This window comes from Desmodus rotundus, chromosome 13 (genome assembly GCF_022682495.2).
Source record: "Desmodus rotundus isolate HL8 chromosome 13, HLdesRot8A.1, whole genome shotgun sequence".
NCBI classification, from domain to species: domain Eukaryota; kingdom Metazoa; phylum Chordata; class Mammalia; order Chiroptera; family Phyllostomidae; genus Desmodus; species Desmodus rotundus.
Window position 1 is genome coordinate 71973528 of NC_071399.1, and position 22544 is coordinate 71996071.

The 22544-nt window shown below is 41.6% G+C and overlaps 1 protein-coding gene across 5 annotated transcripts in view; it reads right to left on the bottom strand.

Moving 5' to 3' along the window:
* The window catches only part of KLF12 (KLF transcription factor 12), a 417210-nt gene that overhangs the window by 51467 nt on the left and 343199 nt on the right, over positions 1 to 22544 (bottom strand). For all 5 annotated transcript variants that reach the window (XM_053916601.1, XM_045201833.2, XM_045201835.3 and 2 more), the window contains one exon: positions 15361 to 15423. In XM_053916601.1, the coding sequence (XP_053772576.1) occupies positions 15361 to 15423 (63 nt within the window). The remainder of the gene's footprint in view (positions 1 to 15360; positions 15424 to 22544) is intronic.

The following is a 22544-nucleotide window of genomic DNA, read 5'->3' on the forward strand; positions in this document are numbered from 1 at the left end:
TCAAAATACTCTCCAGACATCAATGAGATAATTAGTGATAGCTATATTTTAGCTATGGCCCCACACAACTAGCTCTGTACCCCCTTCTAACAGCCAACATTCACTGAGTACACTAACCTCTGCCCCACAGCTTTACATGGATAGCAGCACATTTAATCCTCACAATAACCTTGGGACAGGTATAAACAGCAAGCCCTATTTTACACATTAGGAAACTACGGCATAGAGATACAGAATAATTCTCCTAAGGTTACTACAGAGATGATAATATGTGGAGAATGAAATATGAAAATGAGCAGATTGACTCTTTAATCCCCTCTCCTCATTTAATCTGCCTCTCCTCATTTGAGACATCTCAAGGAATGGTTATGAGGAACAAATGATACGTATGAAACTATGTGAAACTATAAAAAGCTTAACGATGTAAAATGTCATTGAAAGGTGGTTCTAACAAAGTACCCTGTCCATGTCCTGAGGAAATCAGGCTTCACTGTTTCCCCTTGCAGAGGAGTGTTTAAAAATGAAGAGTGTGTGGAGGATCACTCTGGAGACCCACCTCTAGCACCAGAGGATAAATTATTTACTAGCAATATAACCAGCCTGCTTGGGAGCAAATTATTAATTTCAGGGCCCATTTCCAAGGCTGTATCTGGTTCCCTCCGTCATCAGGTAGCATGTAACCCACACAGAGGGCAATGTCAGACCCAGACGATGTTTAGAGGACTGTCTTTGAGAGAGCAGATAATTGGGAGTTAGCAATTTAATAAAAATAATAGCGAACATATATGATCCTGTTCTGTCTAGACCTTTAACTTGAATTAGCACATTTGAAATTTAATCTACTGAGCTCTAGGAAAGAGAGGATTTTGCTGCTCACCCCAGAAAAAAATGGTGGTCAGGAGTTAGACGGCTTGCTTGAGGCCTGACAGGCAGGAAATGCAGCAGACAGGGATTGAACTAGCATCCCCTGGTCTCAAAGCCTAGACTTCAGTTTTTACTAGGTATTTTCCCAGGGTCCGTTTTAAAGGTCTTAAAGAAATCACCAAGGAATAAAAATCTACATTCAGTACTTCAGAGGCTACATCTCCCTCCGTGGCCAATTACACCACTAGATTCGCTTTGATGGACATTTCCTATCAGGTAAACGATCTTTGCTTGTTATCACCAGGAGATGCTTTGTGGTGTGAGCTCCAGGACCACGGACCTGCAGCTGGTGTGCTCCGGGGAGGCGGCTCCTGCGCCAGAGAAAGGTAATGATCTTACTCTCCACACCAATTGGGGCTGACACTGCACAGCGCCCCTTCGAGTTCAGTGCCTGCGGAGCCGGTTGACAAAGATGAAAAAGAAAGATGTTTATTCTTTTTTCTCTGAGAATGTCATGTGTCTTAAGCCCATTAAACCACAGACCCAGCACTTAAATCTCGTTCCAAATCCTGTTTCCAGAGTCGTGGTATTTGTAAGCGCTTGTATTTTTGAAGGTGTGGCAATAAAAACCAGAAGGTTGGTTTTCAAATCCAAAAAAAGTCATCAAATTAGCACACTGAAAGGACAAAGAATCAGAAAAAAAAAAATTTTACCCACACAATGCCCATCCAGGAGGTGACCCTTTATATTGGACCAATTATAAGGAAATACAAAAGGGCAAGCTTTTATTAATCAAGCCCATTTCACTCAGCGATGAAGAACTGCTAGGCAGGAAGAAAGCAGAGAGAGATAGGGTGTTGATACAAGCCCGATAATTAAATTAAGAATCAAGTGGATCAGAAGGAAGGGCATAAATGGGAGAGTCAGGTGGAGGTAAGAACTGAATCCTAATCTTTTGTGGAAACAAGAAGAGAAAAGGGAAGCTGTCAAATATACATATTTAAAAACATCAATAGAAGAGGTTACATTTAATAGAAAGTAAACTGTGACAAATAATACCACTGAGGCATTGTGTAGCATCTTGGCTTCCATAGAATAAAGTATATTCCTATGTAATTTCCTCCATTTATTTTCATATCATTCCTATGAAGTACACTATATAGGGAAGGGCAGACATACGGGAATCAATCTTGCCCCAGATCACATAATGAACAGAGCGCTAGAACAGGCCCAGAAGCTCTGAAGTGCAGGTCAATAGTCTCTCATTGTTGTTTAAACATTTTGTTGAGTATAACAGTTATCAGCAGAGGAAGAGTAGAGATAATGGAACCCACGTTTAAAGACATTTCTAACATGAAAAGACTCTTGTTGCCTTCTGGATCTGAATGTTTCTACTTTTCTTAAAATACTGAGTAAGGAATGGGGAAAACCTGAAAAAGTGTCGGGGAAACTACCAAAGTCAGGAGATTCAAGTTCTAATTCTAGCTCTAATTTGCAAACTTGGAGAAAATTATCTAACTCTCTGGGCCCTGGTTTTCCCACCAACAAGAAGAGGATCTTGAAAGAAATTGCTCGTTGCATTGATCAACATGCCCTGAGCTTTCCGTACCATGTGCTTTGTCAGAAGCCAAAAAAATGATGACCATAAATGGTGACGAGGGTAATAATCATGTGGTTCATCGGCTCAGGGGCACCGAATCAGAGAGAAAGAAGAGGCTGATGGGATGGAGGACTGTAGGGAAGACTGCACAGAAGAGAGCCCTTACACAGAGTGCTTCAGAATCAGTTTCCTTGGCGATCAAGGTGTTTTGGAAAACATAAGTACAGCATGGCTGGGAATGCAGGGCCAAGGAAGATGGGAAAAACTTAAGAAATGTGAGCAGGAAAAGAGGAAAAGAATTGTCTTAAAAAGGTCTCATGAGTTGTGCGAAGGGCTCTGGACTTCTACAGGACAACAAGGTTAGGAAGAGCTGTAAAGACAGGATCGATCTCATTTGCATTTCACAAACATCACTGTAGAGAAGGTGAAGAGTGAGTGGGTGGGGGGAGCAGAAAAAATCGGAATCCTAAGAGGCTAGTTATGAGCTTAGGTTAGTATTTCAGGGAAGAGATGATGAGGGCATGTGGAATACAGAGGAGCCAACACTGACAAGGAATAGTTAGAAGGAATCCTAGATTGAATGATCAAATGGATGCTGATTTTGACAGAGCTGAAGTTACTCTGAGGCTTCTGGCTTGGGTAATCATGTGGATGGGTGATAGGAAGAAAATTGGGCTTGGAGGATATGAACAAACAGATTTTTTTCCAGTGCTAAAGGCTTTTTCTGTTAGAAAGAGGTCAGGGTACGTGCTGTTTTGGGAAAAGGTGCTTTACTGTATTAAGAGCTATTTATTTAGTTTGGGTGCCTGGGCATGTACTGGGGTAGGCAGCATCATTTTATGATGGGCTATTGATGGTGTGCAGAGGTGGGGCAAAGAAACTGACAGACCTGTACTCGTCTGCTCCCTGCGGACACATTCAGCTGCCTCCAGGGCACCGTCCCTGCTTCCCTCTGGCTGACCTGCGGTGCGGGCGTCTGTGGCTCCACCGCTGCACTTTAGAGCTACCAGTTCACAGCCTGCAACATTTTTATTTTCAGATTTCCTTTGTCTTAAAAACGTTTCTGTCCCTCATCAGCAAACGCAGACACATGCCTCCCCCCAAGTAAATATTATTCACAGGCCATCAGCACCCGCATTTGTATCCATAGACCTGCCCTGTCCTCGAAGCTCCCGACCATGATCACAAGTTGCTCAGACTAAAACTAGGCGTCCTCCACGATTCTTCTCTTCATTTCCATCCATAAGCAATAGCTGTTGACACTGCCTTCGTATCATACCGTAATCCCATCCACTTCTCTTTCCACTGGTGCCACTCTAGCCTAAGCTCCCATCCTCTTTCTCCTCAGCCAATGCCCAGGCCTCCTCACTCATCCTCCCATCCTGCTTCCACTCTTCTAGTCCTTCTTCCACAGAGGAGCCAGAGTGAGCCTTAAAGTACACACATCTGACCGCTCCCTCCTCCCACGGCTCCCATTACCCCTAGACCGCAGCCCGGGTGCTCTGGCCCCCGCCAACCTCTCTGAGCATGCCCGTTCCTCCCACCCCTCACTCCCTATCTCATGTTCCGGATTTGTTCTCATTCCACAGCCTTTGTGTGAGCTGTTTCTAGCAGCTGGAGTAACTTCCTCCAGATCCTCACACAGCTGGTTCATGCTCCTTCAGCTCCCAACTTCTGCGTCATGTCCTTTCGGGAGGCTTTTTCTGACTGGCCCCTTGGATGGCCGGCTAGTCACCTCCCGTCACCTCTGTTAGGTTTCCACCAGAGCACTCATCGCTACTTGTCTCTCTTACTCTACTGCACGGTTAGCTCCATGAGAGCAGGGCTTGTTTGCCTTGTTAAACACAGTGTCCCCCAAGTGTAGAAAAGGGACCAGATCATTGTGGGTACTGTGGGTTTCCTGAATAAGCGAACAAATGAATGGACACACAGCTTCTAGAAAAGTGATAATGCTATTGATTAAGAGTAAAAAATAATAATTTCTGGCAACTTCAAAAGCAACCAGGTTGCTAAGTGATACAGAATGTAAATACTTAAATTGTAACTTAAGATTAAATACAGGACAGGAAAAAGGACAAGAGTGGCAAGCAAGCGAGGCTAGGCGGAGGAAAGGTTCAGCTCATGCATTCTTAAGGAAGCACTAGGGTTTCAATAGACAAGGAACACTCTGTCTGCTCTCCTTGCTTTCTAAAAGGCATTGCTGGTGCCTTCTGGTATTTCTGAAGCCTGTTTACCCCAGAAAACCATCATCACGATCAACAAGGTTCCATCACGTCACTCATCCAGGAGAGGAGAGGGGGACGGACATGTAAACTCACACTCACATCCCCTTCCCCCTTCCTCACCTGTCCATGCCAAAGGGTTCTGCTTCAGTGCCCAGGAGGCTGTGCACAGGGCCCCCTGGGGCTGTGCACGAGGGCGGCAGCCCTGAAAGGAGAGGCCTGCAAGCCAGATGGGGCGGCGCAGCATTGCTGCCTGTCTGGGCTTTTTTATGAGGGAGCCTTTGCCATCAAAAATGTACTTGCTAGAACCATTTCAGAAATGTCAGTGCTGCGTACGGTAAGTTCCTAATAACCAAAACGAAAATGGGCCAAATGGCACGTTATTCTTGAGCTTGGTACTGCACTGGCTTTAGGTTTTTGCATAATTCCAGTGAGTCTCAGGGTCCTTCCTCCTCCTCTTTGGTGGAAAGAAAAGCTAATGTATTAAATGTTTATACCCTCCTCTGAACGTGTCCCCAGGACTCTCTGCTCTCACCTCACTGGCTTCCCTGCTTTCTGTGCTTCCCATGAAACAAGAGCACCGGCCACAATTGAATGAGGATGTGGCCTTTGTGGCACAGAGATGGCCTGGATCATGGGAAAGACGTTCTTTGTTAGCCAGAGTAATACGAACCTCCCAAATGAGTGAACTGCATTATACAAGAAGAAGATGTCCAATGACTTAACATGAGTTTTTAACAAGGCTGCTGTCCACAAACATCGAAAAGCCCACTAAGGTCAGAAAATGCTCGTATGGAATATTGGTACAATGCCAACAGGGAAAGGGGTGGAATAAGTCCAGTTCTGCTCAGGTAGAGACCGAGTCGACAGGCTGCCCTTCGTTTTGTGATGATAACATCAGCGTCGGCTTTCACCATCATTTCAGGACAGTACGCTCTCAAAATTTCTCAATTTTAACCTCTAGGTGGCAGCAACTTTCTTCTGTTCTCAACACGGTTGCCTTTGCTCTTTGTTTCCTACCTCCACTATAAATCCACACTTCCTTCTTTTTCCCAAATAAACACTTCACGGCCTGTAAAGTTTGGGGAAGATCACTATAAGCCACTTTTACTGTAAGAAATCAGTCTATTCTCACGGTTAAGCTACCAGGGTCTTCAAAAAGCATAAAATAATTCAAGTCTAAAGTGAAAAACAATAGAAAGGTATTTTCCTTCTTTCCTTCTACCTACTAACTGCAAAGTCTGAGGGGAGCTCTGTTTCTTTTTCTTTACAGACCTCTGAGGGAAAAAGGCAATGAGTAGAGAAATGGGAAAATAGATGGCATTGGAGAGATTTCCATTTTATAGTGAGAAAAATTTAGCCCCATGGGCGATGTCAATCATTGCTTTCTAAAGGATGTAACACGGTATGCTCATTTATGAAGGTGTCCCAGGTAAATGACAGGATGGAAGAGAGGATTTAACGATCACAATCATGATCAGGTGAGTAACATACAGAGAGGTACCCTTCTGGCTTATTCAGGCTTCACAGAACCTCAGGTAAATTGGCTGCACCCACATCCTAAAAAGCTACCACGTCTGCTTGGCCGTAACATGTGTCCCTTCGGGAGCCTGCACTTACCTAATGTGTGGCACCCTGGTCCTTCCTACACATACCCACTGGCTCAGGATTCTAAGTTGTTCGAGTTCAAAAGGACCCAAGAGAGCTGAAGTAAATTACAGCTTCATTTGAGGCTATAATAAAGCTGGGTGCATCAATGAATCAGCTAGGTGGTAGTAAAGAGATTCTTTTTATGTAAAGTTAAAATTTGTGGGCTAGTACCCACGGTTTATGAAGCATTTCCTTTCAAGGTGATACTATAAAGAATATTATCTGTTTTGCACTCTTCCCAAGATCTAATGTGAGGAGTTTGGGTCAGATGCCATTCGTTCATTCATTGGATAGAAATACGGAAGTATAGGGAGTATAAAGACTCACTTAGTTCTGTGAAAAATTGACACCAGAACCTGAGCCTGCAGACTCCAGCTTTGTGCATTTCGTAGCAGTTTCTCTGTTTTGACTATCTCGTATGCATAATCACAATTATGTATGTTTGGTTTTAAAGGCTGCATCTTAAAGTATGTGACTTAAAGTAGGAAGTCTGGAAAATGAAGGGTTTGAGGGGATTAGGATTAAAAATTATGTTAAAGGAGAATGGAGTCTCTCTACCTTGACATTCTTCTTATGCTTTGGCCACTGAACAACCAAGAGTAAGACCTAAGAGAATTTGTTTCTTTTAGTTATTACTTGCAGAGTACCTTACCATCCAAAATATAAGAAATGATGGCCTCCAGGGAAAACCATTAAAGCTCTTGACTACCTCTAATGACAGCTTCTAGTTCACTGAACAGTAGGGACAACCAATGGTGCTAGTTTATGCAAAGCAGCAGTTCTTCCTATCATGTTTCGGAGTCAGGACCTCCTATTCCTTTGGGAAACTATCCCCTCCTCATTACCTCTAGTTCTCACTGCACATGGTCTTCCGAGGACTGTTAACCAAGGCAGCGTCTTCCCTCGGCCGGGCTGGGTGCCTGAGCCAGGCTGGGGCCAATCAGATTCGGTGGCTTCCTCTATGGCGATTTTTAGGAGGTGACATCGAGGAGCAGCACCTGGTTAGTAAATCCTGCTCCCAGGCCCCCTCTGTCCTGCTTCCTGTGTTTGCTGAGGCCCAATCCACTGTTTCCTTTTGACTCTGTAACCTACCTCTTGTCCTTCTGCAAAACTGCCTTTAGCTTAAGTTGGACAGATGCAGTCAGTTTCCACGATTTTCAGCAAAAGAACTCCACCTGCTAAAGGAGACTGCACTGAATGAAAAGGTAGGTGAGGTCAGGGCTACAAGCAGAGCACGGACGCCAGCAGGTCCTCAGCCCTGCAGCTACTGTCCTCGCTGTGGGCTTTGCTGAGTAGCTGTGACTATGTTAAAACCTGTATGGTAACGTGGGTTGGTTTTAATTTTGGGATTGCTATACCACATACTATCTATTGCTCTCCTAAAACAGATTAAAATAAATATACTAATTATGAGTGTATTTCTAAAATATACTAAATATACCTCAGGTAATCTAGTGCTATACTAGGAAATGTAATAAATAGCCAGTTTTAAGAAAATTACTAAACCTAGGGGTCAGCTGAGAACAAATTACAGTAAGGTGAGAAGAGATACATTTTAAAATTGCTAGTTCACTGTCCATGTGTATACAGAGAAATCTCAGCAAGAGAGATGACAATTGCAATTATGACTGATCGATAAAAACAAAAATGCAAGTGCTGGTGCACCCAGCATCTTCACAGGGGCAGGAATCCCCTTCTGCTGTATCATCTAGAGCAGTACTCCTGGCCTGTTCACGGTACCTTAGGGTCTTGCATTGGGTCCCCACATCGGTCATTATTCTTTCAAATATGTAGTGTTTAGAAGACAGCTAGGATTAGCCAATTTCTTATCCCAAATACACCCATTTAAAACCACTATGAAACACTAGGAAAGAATGCGGCTTCTCTGGGTATGTATACACACACACACACACACACCTGATCTTCCTTCTTTTTAATTTGATATGTTAATTATGACATGCCTTGTGCTACCACAGACGCATATTCTTTCACAGTGGGACACAGTTTTTTTCTTCATCATTCATTAGTGACGCCCTTATCCCTTTGTTCGTCATGTGTCTCTACAACACCACCATTATTTTAAAGTTCTACACCTGGCGGATTTCACAGGGAAGGGATGTGATGGAGAAGAATGCCCACCACACAATTTATAACTCTAAAAAATACCGTAGTTTAAACAGCTGTCCCAGAGAAAATCATCAATCCCTATTGTGTAATTTTAAGCATCCTTAATTGTATAAAACCTACCTAGAAAAATAACAATTATATGAAAAAGATGCCACAGGTGCCAGAACTACCAACAATTCATTTTATTTCTTTTCTTCTGCCTACTTTGGGTTTAATTTGCCCTTCTTTTTGTGGTTTCCTAAAGTGGAAACTTAGGTTATTGGTTTGAAATTTTTTCTCTCTCCTAATATATGCATTCATGCTATAGATATCCTTCAAAGTGCTGCTTGTGATGCAGCTTAAAAATTTTAGTAAGTTGTATTCAGATTTTCATCTAGCAAAAAATATCTTAAAATTTATCTTGCAATTTGTTCTTTGACCTAGGTGTTATTTGGAAGCATTTTGTTCCGCTTCCATGTTTTTTAGATTGCCCAAACAATCCCCTCTTGAACACTCAGCCAGTATCTCTAGGTCATGCCAGAGTTAGTCAACGAACAGAGGTGTTTTATTTCACGACAGTACCGCACCCAGCTGCAGCACCCAGAAGACGCCAGGAGTCAACAACACGCACAGGGACAGGACAGGCCTGTGGGTTCTTTTGTCGGGTTTTCAGGAAGACACTGCATTGCTTCTGGGCAGCAGGTTGGTGGGAACAAAATACTCAGGGACTTTCAATATAGAAACATCTCAGAAATGGTGATCTTTATACCTCAACGTGATCTTATAGCCCCAGTACTCCTATAACTAAGGAAACAGTTGCAGAAAATAACCTCCCAATTTTCCTCCAATCATCTTTATTGTGATTCACGCAATACTAGACACAAAAATCATATATTACTAATAGGAATGTGAAACGCTTTTATCATGAGGTTTCTTGCTGAAATTCTGGGTAAAGAGAATTTAGGAAAATTAGACCAAAAATCTTTAATAAGGTTAATCTGAAAGATGGTATACAATTTTAAAGTCTACAGAATGGTCGCCCAGCTAAATTTTGGTGCCATCCTTTCTGAGGAGGCAATGGAAGTAGTTAAAGAATTTAACAGCACGTCCTGGATGGAAACATTAAGAAAAAAAAGTGAATTTGGAGATATTTAAAGTGTAGCACCATCCTGAAGCCCCTTTTTCATTGGGATCCAGTGTGTATACAGAGAACACAGTTCATGGTAACGTGAATGAGCCCATTTTCCAAATCTGTTATCAAACATCGGAGAGAGCATGCTTCCGGATGCAATCTGAAGGCAATGTGCTGTTAATGCTTATCAACCTGTATGGGTGAAAGAAACCAGGAAGGCCAGGCAATTTGGGATCTGGAAACTTTACATATGAAAGTCCATACATACTATGATAATTTTTGCCCTGTAAGTCAAAAAGCAAAGCGGTGGAATGCTCTGGTAATTAAAGTAACATACTCAGTATTATCTATAAATAATGAGCTTGCAAGACCCACACCATGAAGACTAAACATGTCAGCAGGGAGTAGCTGCCCCATAGTGGAGTGGCCAGCGGTGTCTTCGTTAGGCCTCTCCTACTTCTTTCTCTCCCCCATCCCATCAATACCAGGGGAATTTCCCAGACAAAGGCCTTCTGCTCAGCTCCTAATGAATTAAACATCCAACTTATTTATCTTTAGCATTTCTCCAGCAGTAGCTAATTGCTGCGAAGTGGAAAGGTGACTAAACAGGTGTGAGGAGACCTGGGTTAATGCCCTCGGCTGACATGTTAAATTTTGGAAAGTGAGGAGTTGAACTGAACCTGATGAGGCTGACATTTGTTTTATAACTCTGAAATTGATAACTACTACATTTGGGAATGCTCTGCCCCCCCTTAAAGAGCAAGATCTGCATCAGCTTTCTGAGAGGTTTCCAGGATCAACAACTTCAGTGCCTTCCTCTTCTAAGGCAAAGATTTAAACAAGAATGATTATTCTTATTTTCATGACAAAGATCTGTACTAGTTAGATTTTCTAGAAGGATTCTATGAAGTCATGTCTAACATTTGCAACTGTATGCATATAAATACTTAGGCTCACTGTAGGTCTCTAGCTCCAACAATAAAACATCAGTGTGAAAAGGCTCTTCCTGCTCTCCACAAAAACTTGTGACACAGAACTTCCCCACATCCAAATGTGAAATGTGATTCACACCCAGAATGGGTTGTAATTTGCACAGATGCCCTATTAAAAGCTGGAGGCCTCTTTGTGTGTACAGCTGCATACCATCTCAGGCACATGGAAGAAATAAATCATAACGGAGACTGAGGGTGGCAGCATCCAATCGGTTAGAGAAAATTACTTCTATTTTACTGATGAAATTTCCTATCAATAATACTTTATTTTCTCTGTCATCATATAAATAGCCCATAAAGTCTCTGTCATGTGACAGCCTCTAACTACCACTGTTACATAACAGCTCTAGATGGATGTTTGAGCATGCAGTGTAACCACTACTACGACCATCATCAACGAACAATAATATACGCCCAAGTCCTTTCAGACTTCAGGAATGAGCAGGGTGACAGGAGAAGGGGAGAGAAGAGAAGAAAGGGTAAAAGCTAAAAATGAGTGCGTGCTAATATGTATGTTTTCAGAGTACTCACACTGATCTAGAAAGTTCTGGAGCCTTATGTCAACCTCAGTGTTCAGTTCAGAGGCATTCCCCACCGAGTCCCTCCCTGTCTTGCTCCAATCAAACATGCGGTCTAGATTTCTATTATATCTTTGGGAATAAAACAGCTAAAAGATGACTTGGAAACAGCCATTTCCCATGGATTTGAAATAAAAAAGTAACAGCCTCATGCAAAAAAGATTTGTAAAGAACAAAAGTCTACCTGCACATTCGACTCTTTAATATGGTTTGCCCCACTCCCTACCATTTGCCCAAAATGCAGCAAAATATTTTCCTGGCATTATCATAGGCAAGAAAGAGTGGCAAATGTTCTAAAAAAAGTTTATGTAGTTACTGGACAAAGGAAGGCGTGATCACCTGCCAGGGCTAACAGTGAAGGAAAGAGGAGAGATACGACTCATGAAATAAAGAAGGAAATTCACATGCTGAACCTTCAAGGCTTTATCAATCCTCAAATCAACAAATATACAATAGTGAGGTAGCTGTGAGGGGAGAGCCATAGCGACCGAGAGTTCAGTCTGGCCCGGATTGCTACCTTTGATTAACTGTAGTTGTACAATGATCTCGTGCTCTTTATTGGGGTACAAGAAGTACTTATTGCCATCTTTTAATCCCTGGGAGTTAGCAGATCATTACAGCAAACTGGCTCCATCCTAACACCTGTCATTGCACCTCTGACATCCTGGGGCTTTCATCTTGCCCCTGGATACGTACATTTGTTACCCCATTTTCTTTCCATTCCAGCAGGTTTGTTCGCCTTGAACAGAAATACTCTTCCATACATTTCTTCATCTCGAGAGGAAATGCTGCTACAGGAATGAGGCCGGTGGCTGCCACCTCTCATTGTAACATTATGCAAAGCAAAACACTACTTAAAATTTTAAACCATCTTTACTCAGTGATCAACACAGGTTTGACAGCTCAACCACGGGCACTGACATTTACAACCTACCAATTGTCATGCATTTTTATCCGTAACTTATAAACCCCAGCCTTTCCATCTTTTACTGAGGTTTAATTGCTGTTCTGATGAACAATCTTTTTTACCTGATTGAAGCATTTGCTAACCTGACTTCACAAAACCACCCAACATCACGCATGTGAAGAATTTGCAGATCTAACTCACTCCTGATCCAAGGGGTGTTGAATTTCACATCTAAGTCTATAAATTACCCCACACTTCTACTTGGGGGAAAGCAAATACCACTTTCCCTTCATTTCCATTGCTAGCATGAGTGGTTCAACTTCCTGGATGTTCCAAGTCAATATTTCACAAAGAAATAGTGAGTGTTTATCACTTAATCAGATGTAGATGCTGGGTGATTCACTGGGCTGCTTCTGAGCCAGGTGATTTATTTGATTTACTTCCATATACCAGCCCCACGGTATTTACTTAAGGAAAATTCAAGGTAGCATATACAATAGGAATTTTAACTGACTCAAGACCAAATGAAGCACATTAATAAACCCATGTATGCTCCTACTACAGTTAATTTAGAAATGTCTCCAAGTCCTTGTACATGTGTTTCAACCTGTAAAGAAAGCACTATCTCAACACTCTGCTTTTCTTACTAATTCTGGGTCTTTACACAAAATCCTCCTCTGGGTGGGTTTGCTGATTGTATTCTTCCTTCCTTTGTACTTTCTCGCTTCTCTACTACCTACTCTCAAATCGGTATTAAATAGAGTTGATAACATTTTCCTCTGAACAGTATATGGGGTTAGCCAAAAAGTTAGTTTTTTCTGTAAGATGGCTCTTGTAGTACTTAGGTGTCTTTAGCTTCATTTGAAACAATCTTATTAGACTGTATTGTGACAGCTGTCATATCAGCATGCATTTAAAAAATCAGAATTGATGAATTTTCATGTAGCCATTTTAATATTGAAGATGGAAGAAAATAAGTGACATTTTCAGCATATTGTGCTTTATTATTTCAAGAAAGGCAAAAATGCAACTGAAACACAAAAAAAGATTTGTGCAGTGTATGGAGAAGATGCTGTGACTGGTTCACTGTGTGGAAAGTGGTTTGTGAAGTTTCATGCAGGAGATTTCTCGCTGGACGATGCTCCACAGTCGGGCAGACCAGTTACAGTTGATGGCGATCAAATAGAGACATTAACTGAGAACAACCAACATTAAACCATGCAGGAGAGAGCCAATATACTGAAAATATCCTAATCGATAAAGTTATGGGTGAAAATGAAAAGTGCATCTTTAGTTTTGTGTAAAAAACTAAACAAACTCTTTGGCCCACTCAGTACTCTAAGTATATCTCCTTAGAGCACCATCCACATTTTATTATATATAAGTAATGTGTGTGACACCACAAATATTGTATATTATACGTGACATCACACACACACACATCCTTCAAGACAGTGAGCCCCCTGAGAACAGAAACCGTGTTTTATCTATCTTTCTAATCCAGTGTTTTCCACAGGGCCAAGGACAGTAGATAAATGCTGCTGAATAAACAAAAGTAAAAATCCTTCTTCTTTCTCACTTCTCAAGAGATAAAAGTGGTTTAAACTTATTAACCAAATAATGCGCTATAAATTATGTAGGAACCAGTTATCGTTACTCTACTATTCAGGAAAGGAAAAGTGAAGAAAAGAGTATTTGTTATTTTCCTAGCGTTCCACATTTAGCCACCAGAAAATATGTTGAAGAAACTGGATCTCGTAACCACAGTGGCTGTCCTCCACCTGTTAACTTATGCGGCTCACTTGAGCATCTCGGCCTGCAACGCCATTCATTCAAGAGAGGACCTGATCCCCGTCCTTTTACGTAATGGCCATCAGCATTCTCATTCCCTCAGCTTTCCCGGTGCGACAGGGGACAATGTGCTTTAGTGATTGTGAGGAACGATGAAGGATGCCCCAGCTTTAGACAGTGTGTGAGAACATAGCTGTATCATCTGTACTCCATTTCTCTCTCGGTGAAAAGAGAGAAGCATAATATTTAACAACATCACCCAGCTATTCTGAGGTAGTTAATTAGATTTAATGGGGGAAGGGAGGTGAGCTGATTAGGCACTATTCAAAATCAAAGAGTCATTATTTTGTGTCTAAAAATAACGCTGATTTAGGAATAAAATTAATTTGGAAGCTCAATCTTTAGTAATCATCTTCCCATACTTAAGAAAAAAAAGCAAGTTTTAATCAAAATCCCATTCTAAGCACAATTCAATGAAGTAAAAATGGAGATCTGTGGATTTCCATTCACCTTTGAAGTAAACAGGACACAGTTCGAGTTCATCTTTTCTTCCTTCTTCTTCTTCTTCCTTTTTCTTTTTTTTAAAGATACAATGTGTGTAGAAAGGCTAATTTTGTGTAATGGAGTGATTAATGTAAACAAAATGGATTTTAAACCTATATTAATTATATTTTGTTTCACATAAAACATTTATAAAACATCTATAAAACATCTTAAATTGCTTCTTTATAGAATCAGTAATAAATGTTTTGTGGTCGAACTAACTTTTCAGGTCATTTATCATAACTTCCTATCTATATTTTTGTTCAAGTGATAGTCAATGTAGAAGATATTTGTATTCCCTAAATTTAAAAATAAAATTCCACCCTAGCTGGTGTGGCTCAGTGGACTGACTGCTGGCCTGTGAACCAAAGAGTTGCTGCTTCGATTCCCAGTCAGGGCACATGCCTGGGTTGTGGGCCAGGGCCCCAGTTGGGGGCTTGTGAGAAGCAACCACACACTGATGTTTCTCTCCCTCTCTTTCTCCTTCCCTTCCCCACACTCTAAAAATAAATAAATAGAACCTTAAAAAAATAAAACCCCTGGATTTTTAATGCTCAGTCTGAAAAAAATCTAAATAGTAATTATCAAACGTAATATAATAGATTATTTTACTCTGAAAATCTTCATGAGAAGTGGAAGTTGGTACCTGAGGAAAAATCTGAATTGTTGCCTAAATCTAAGAAACTTACAGTATTTAAAAAAAGGGGGGAGGGGGAACCCTTTAAAAATGTAACAGTTGACAATCCTGGGAAATATGCCATATCTGTTAGCAAAAATATGTTACACGCAGGTTTTAGGGGGTGAAGAGTTTTGGCTGTAAAGGGATTTTTCCAAAGGAGAGGGAGACAACATAGTTCACTGAGCAGAAACACCTGCTCTACAGAGAAGCAGGAATAATTTTCCTTTGCTTTCACACAGCCCTATTAAAACTGCCCATAAGACTTGAACATTCTCATAATTTAGATGTGTACTCACCAAGCAAACTTCTGGTTATTCATTCGATTTCCCCGGACCCTTGATACTGGGGACGGATGTACCCTGTAGGTAGATGAGAGTAACCCAGTCATTGAAAAAGCATATTCCTGATTACAAATGAACATATTAAAAGGAATCTGGTTTATAAATGATCTCTTTTAGATTTGCTTATAGAATCTCCTAGAGCTGGAGCACCTCTTAGTAAATGAATGCAGTTAAATTCCTCTGCTTGCAAACTTGCACAGTAAGTCTTTTTCCTTCTGTACCATGTGTAACATGAGTTTGTCTCATATACTCACTGTGAAGAACCCCCCAAAGCAGGTCCACCAGTTTTAACAACTGACTTCATTCATTCAGTCCAACAAAGAGCATGACGTATCCCTTGCCAGGTTTAGGAGTGGGTGAAACTAATGTAAAGTGTGGTACTTGCCTTCAATGAGCCCTTTCTGCTACCTCTTCCCGCAGGGGCACATAAGAGACAGGCTAGGTGCACGCTTCCTCAGTTAACTTCCAGACTTAAGAAAGCAGGATGATAAAGGGGATAGGATATGCCACTCAAAATACGCTACTCTGGCATGAGGGTTATTTTGAGCTAATGGTAACTGAGATGACACACACAGGAAGTGCTCTCTATCAGCCCTTTAAAGGCCTAATAGCAGGGCAGAAACTTAACTTTTGTAAAGAGCATTTTCACCTGTAAAGGGGTCCCCCTCTCCCATTCCAGGAAGAGTAGCCTAACTATAACTCTTATCACCAGAGATGGTACTGAAATGAGTCTGCATAAACCCTCCCATTTACCATGATTTTCCCCATACATCTGCTAGTCAGCTTCTTACATTTACCTCCCTAGAAGTCCAGATCTCTTTTCTTTGACTGGTCCTTTCTTCACAATTTATTCCCTTTGTTAAAATGGTATAGAAGCTCCCGATTCTAATCACCTTTAGAGTTACTTATCACTGCGTACTTCTACATGTGTGCATGTTTCCCACACAAATGAACTGTTTTTCTTCCCTCTTGCTAATCTTTTGTCAGGTTCATTTGCAGGCTCCACCCCCTGCCCCTCCAGACACCAAACCTGAGAGAATACAGGGAAAGTTTGTTTTTCCTCCCCTACAATAATTTCCTCCAAATGTCCTGGAACAAAATCTGTCGGAATGGAGGAGGAAGGACGGGTGGACAGGTACTTCCAGGAGAAAGGCCTTCTGGATGTGATGCTCTACAGTTCTGGGCTTTGAGGTAGGCAAAGTCAATTCAAAATTTTAGTTAAATAATGGAGGAGTAAAGACTACTGTTTTTTAAGTTTTCAGGACTTGAAGTCATCCACTGGAAATAGTTTAAATTTCCTGGAACTGAAGATACCTTCCGATCACAAGCTAGCTGCCGAACCCTCTACCTCTTGGTGGGTCACTCACTGGCAACACAATACACCCTACTTCCTGCTTCCTTGTGGCCAGCTTCCTGCTTTGTTCTGTCTTTACTGGGACTTGTGAGATCTAGGCAGGATTTTGGCTTGTGTCTCTTTACTCTTTATATCCCAGACATTACTCTTATTTACAAGACAAGAAAGAAAACAGGGTTTTTTTTTTTTAACTCCTGTTAAAGCCCAGTTAGAACCAAAAGCTCCAATGTTCATTAGAACCCCAGTTCTCCAAAGGTGTCTGGCAAAGTGAAAACCATTTCAAAACAGATAATACAGTTCTAGCCCCTCAGAAGGGCCAACTGCAGTCTTTCAGTAAATCCAGAGCCAGAAGGCTTATTTCTTCCAACATCCCTTATTAACATTCTTTTCCTCACAGCACTTCTCAATGGCCGTTGCAGCTGAGCTGCTCAGCACAGATTTTCTGCTCGGCATGGGGGAGGGACGTTAATTATGCAGGAAAATGGAGAGAAGCCAGACAGCCCCTCTGGTGAACTGTCTCATTCAAGCAAGGCCCACTTCCTGCTGTTTTGCAGCTTCAAGGATCACCTGTTGGTCTTGGCATCTGGCCAAACTGGGGCCTAGCGGAAATGACAGACTCAGATAGAAATGAGAGCCTGCTTGCACTCCAGTATCCTGAACTGGGGGGAGGGAAAAAACACGCAATGAAAATGCATGAGAATTTTGCAAAAGGAAGGAGAGAGAACTCATTTTTTCTTCTCTTCTTCCTTTTTTCTTTCAGTCCGTCTCCTTGAAATCCAATCATCAAAATGGAACTGTGAGCCAAAACCTGTCCCCCAGTTAGAGCCCCTCCCCTAAGGGGAACATAGGAAATCCTCCTGAACCTCCCCGATGTCCCCACAGGGTGTCACAGTCATACTGCCTTGGCCAAGTTTTAAAAAGGAAGAGCCCAGTTACTTCAGTCAGTCTACAGCCTTTAAATATTTACCTGCTATTGCTTCCTCCTTCACCTTGGTACTTCTACTTATCATGATAATTCCACCAGTTGAAGTTTGATAATAGATATATTCTTACTGATGGTTCTCCTTGCACATATCAGTGGAGAAAAATAGAGCTGTTTAACCTATAATTACCACATTCCCTAGATATTTAGTGATCCAGCCACACATCAGATACTATAAGCAGATAATTTCTGTAACAGTTTGTCTTCAAAGAATTCCTGATTGTGTGTGTGTGACCCAATAATTATAAAGGTTCATAAATTAAAACAGTGAAACAAGAAAGCTTTTTTTCCCTTCCCCAAACTAGTAAACTGATAACCTGGAGTTCACTTCATCTGACAAAGTACACCACAAAGGTTTACATTTCAGCTACATCCCAAATTTTATTTCTTCAAAGGGATATGCAGTGTTTGTGTGAGCTCAGTCTTTAAATTGTGATGCTGTCTGCCAAGGCCCAACTTCTTTCCACATACAGCAGCCAGGCAGGTAGCAAAGTCAAAACCCCAGTAGGAGAAACTACCACCTAATCCGCACGTCATGCATTATTCATGCCCCCCTGATTCCTGCACCTGCATTCAGGCAGGAAGCTTGCAGGGAACTTTCATTATTCTTCCCTTAGCCTCACACAGGCCTGATTGCTGCTAAGCCACTTTGTTCTGTAACTAAGGGTTTCAGGCCCTGGTACTAACTGCTGGATATGGAAAGAAAAAAGCATCTCCACGTTGAAGAAAAGGGCAATCTCGGTTGTTGTGTAACATGCATTGAAGCCTACAATGTGCTCTTCCGAGACGGACAGTTTGTGTCAGGTGGAAAGGCTCACATTCACGATTTGCATTGCACAGAAAAAAGGAAGCCATACCCTCTAGGGCATGTATGCTGACTGTTCTCTTTATACCCACTCAACTCGAGTATCTGAGGCAGACAGCATGTTTATGATTTTACCCAACACTGGGCTTTATTTTGTTTTCCTGCTAAGCATTTGGAAAGTTCTTAGCTTAATACAGAAATGACTCTTCCTTCTTTGGGTATAAGCAGCACCAAAAGATTTAACCTTCTAATCTTCTATTTTAATGACTAATATTTATAGTTAAGAGAAGATCACTGTGTTTTTCAAAGTTTTCACGAACCTACCTGAATGGCTGGTGGTTGGAGGTGGGATGTGAAACCTGGACACCCAGCATACTGGTCACGGAGGAACTGCTGGGGAAGGGGACCTACCCACCCTACCTTTTTACTCGCCCCCCACAGACAAGCAGTGGCAACTTAAATTCAGTCTCGCAGCCCCCAGTGAATCAGGGTAAAGTGGTAACAGAGTACAAACTGTGTCACCAGCCTGCCTGGGATGGAGTGCCAGCCCCACCATTAACCAACAGTGTCATCCCAGGGCAAGTTGTTTAACCTCTCAGGGCCTCAGCTCTCTCACCTGCGCAATGGAGGCGATGACGGCGGCCACCTCCCAGGGCTGGGAGATTTTGATGAGTTAATAGTTGTCAAGTGTTTAGAGCAGTGCTTGGTACCCAGAAAGGAGCTGATACATGTTAGTTATTCTCACTAGCAGCGCTGATTACATGGGAAGGGATGGGAAGATGGAACAGGAGTATCCAGCTCCTTCCAGGGCACTGAGATAAGAAATGTGCTCTGTCAGAGGCTGTGGCCTTAACCACTCAGCTTCTACGACTTTACTAAAGATGAGGGAACAGAGAGAAATGAACACAGAGAGTAATGTGAACCAAACACTGGTTTCTAAGATATGTCTTACTCTCTGCTACCTCATTTTTCTGCCGTGTATTAAAAGACCTATCTTGTGTTTACTAACTTGCATACTATCTCAGTTATATCCCATTCAAGAACAAGTCAATAATCATACAATACAAAAACCACTCCCATTTACTAAGACCTTACTATGTGCCAGACACCATGCTTAGCGTTAGGTACACTATCTCATGCTATGCTCCGGTATTATTATCCACATTCTAGTTTTGAGAAAATAGGTTTAGGAGAGTTAGGTAACGTGCCAGGGTACAGAGCTAGTGAACAGCAAAATCAGCACCTGAACATAGGTATACCTGACCTGACCTACTTCAGGTTACCTTCCACTCCTGTGAACACCTCAACAGGGGTGGGCAAAAGTAGGTTTACAGTTGTTTGTAGGGAAAATACAATAACGAATAAGTAATACGAGACTAAACTCTGTGCTTTACACACTCACAGCTGTAAACCTACTTTTGCCCATGCCAGTAGAACCCCTCCACACTACCATAGGGGACGCAACAGTGTAGATTAGCACGGAGGGCTTCAATGAGAGATTCAGTGTTTATTTACATCCCATGGTGCTTTCTATATTATAACTAGACACAGAGTGAAAGTACAGGTTTTCTTGGCCTAAAGTTGGCACTAGACTAAATAGCAAGCTTGTGGGTACTCACAAGAAATACAGTCATAATATTATGTAATATGCTGTGTTCTTCTGTGTTTATGAAAATTCCTTGACACTAGTATTGCTATTGAAACACAAACTGTGCAATGCATGGAAGTTTTAGATGGTAAAATTAATTCTCGCTGCATCCACTTCCTCTCTTCTTATTTTTTCTAGGACGCAATCTAGTTTGTGTCCACAGCCCTCTAGTGAGACCATTCTCATCCTCCTCCTCAGCGGCCTCCATGTTTTCAAACTGAATGGTTCATCCTCAGCCTTTGTCTTCTCAATTCGCAGCAGCACCTGACCACTCCATCCTTGAAAAGTTTTCTTCCTTGAAAAAGCTTGAAATGTCAGCACCATTGACGTTTTCTGGCTTGCCGACTCTGCTTTTCTGCTTTTTCTCCTCTGCTTTCAACCTCCTTCTCTCATTCTTTTGACTTCTAAATGTTGTCGTGACTGGAGGATCTCCTTCCCATGACCTTTCTCTCCCCGATGGCACCTCGCTCCCTAGGCTACCAGAGTCTCCGACACAGCCAGCCTCACACCCTCCATGTTACCATCCCAGCTAAAGGCCTTACGTACCATCCACATTCTAATGACCCCCAAATTTCTATCTCTACCTACCCCTGTATCTTCTCCGAGTACCAGACTTAGGTTTTTCAATCCTTACTTTCCCTTCAAGAATTTGTTTTTAAAAGCTATTCCTTTCCATACCTTCTCAGTTTAAAAAAATGGCATTATTCACCCAGTTGCAACCTTGGAATAATACTTGTCCTTTCATGCTCATACATTAGAGAGGCTGCTTAATACTGAGAAAAATCAAATAAACTCTTATTTCACAGACCAATAAATAAAACATTTATTGTAAGAAATTACACATGTAATAAGATTAGAGATTTTCACTAGCAAGATCCTGAGAAATCACTACGTACAAATATTTTCTGTTTTTTTTCTTTTGTATTGTATTTTTTTCCATTACCATTTATTCCCCTTATAATCCACATCACTGCAATAATCACACCATTGTCCATGAGTCCTTTTTAATGTTTTCTCTTCTTAAGTCCATTTTTGTGTTATATAGTAAAATTATTAGCCCACACTTCCATCCATGATTTTTTCCAATTGTTCCACATAATACATACTTTAACAACTCAGTTTACTACATTTATGGAAGCTTAATCTAGAAATAATTCCATAATTATTCTTTTTTAAAGTTATTTTTTATTGATTATGCTATTACAGTTGTCCCAATTTTTCCCCGTTTGCCCCCCTCTACCCAGCAATCCCCCTCCCTCAGGCCATCCCCACACCATTGTTCATGTCCATGGGTCATACATGGAAGTCCTTTGGCTACTCCATTTCCTATACTGCACTTTACATCCCCAAGGCTATTCTGTAACTACCTATTTGTACTTCTTAATCCCCTCACCTCTTCACCCATTCCCCAACACTGACAACTGTTCTTAAATTCAGTATTTTCCTATGCAGAATCATATGAAAGATACTTTTAAAGTAATTCTTGGTATTGCTTCCTTCTTACACGTAGCCGTACTGAAAACAAGTTCTCACGATTATTCAGGTGAGTGAGCATGGATGTTTTTATAATGTACACACACTACACGTGACCAAATAAAAAGCGTGACCAACATTTAAATTAAGAGGGCCCTTTTTATTCTCTGCTTTTATTAAGCCAGTGATTAGATGACCATTAGGGATGTCATATGTATTTTTAAAGTTCTCTCCCCTCCTCATTATATTTGTCTCTTTCTCTCACGCAAAGCCACTGATGTTATTTTCAGAATAGTGGGCAGAACTGAAACATCACATGGACTTAATGGGATATTTTTTTCACTGTCTACTCTAACAGTATAAATTTTGTTAAAAACACAGTATTTTGAAGGAAGTAACATGTATTTCTGCCATGTGTTATCAGAATGAAGAATTCTAAAAGGAGCACATTTGGTTTACACAATTACACGAATCAATCCCAGCCTCTTCTCCCAGCATCCCCTCGTGCTCGCTGTGTGGCAGTGACACTGAAGAGTCTCCTCCCTCCTTCGTCAACTGGTTAGCGGAGGCTCACCTCTAAGAAGCCATCCTGGACCTCCAGGTCTAGGTCAACTCACTCCCGGCATGGGGTGCTCAGCACTTGTTGATGGAAGATTATATTTGTTTGTACGTTTAGTTTGTCTGTCTCTTCAACTAGACAGCGTGCTCCAAGGGGACAAGGGACCTTTTCTCTGCTCACTTTCTTATCCTCATTACTTGCCATAAAGGGGGCATTCAATAAGTAACTGTTGTGTGCTTAGCCCTATTTTCCTGCTAGACTGGGACTTCCAGGATGGATGACAATGGCTATGCCTAAGTCACGATGCCCTCCTCAGAG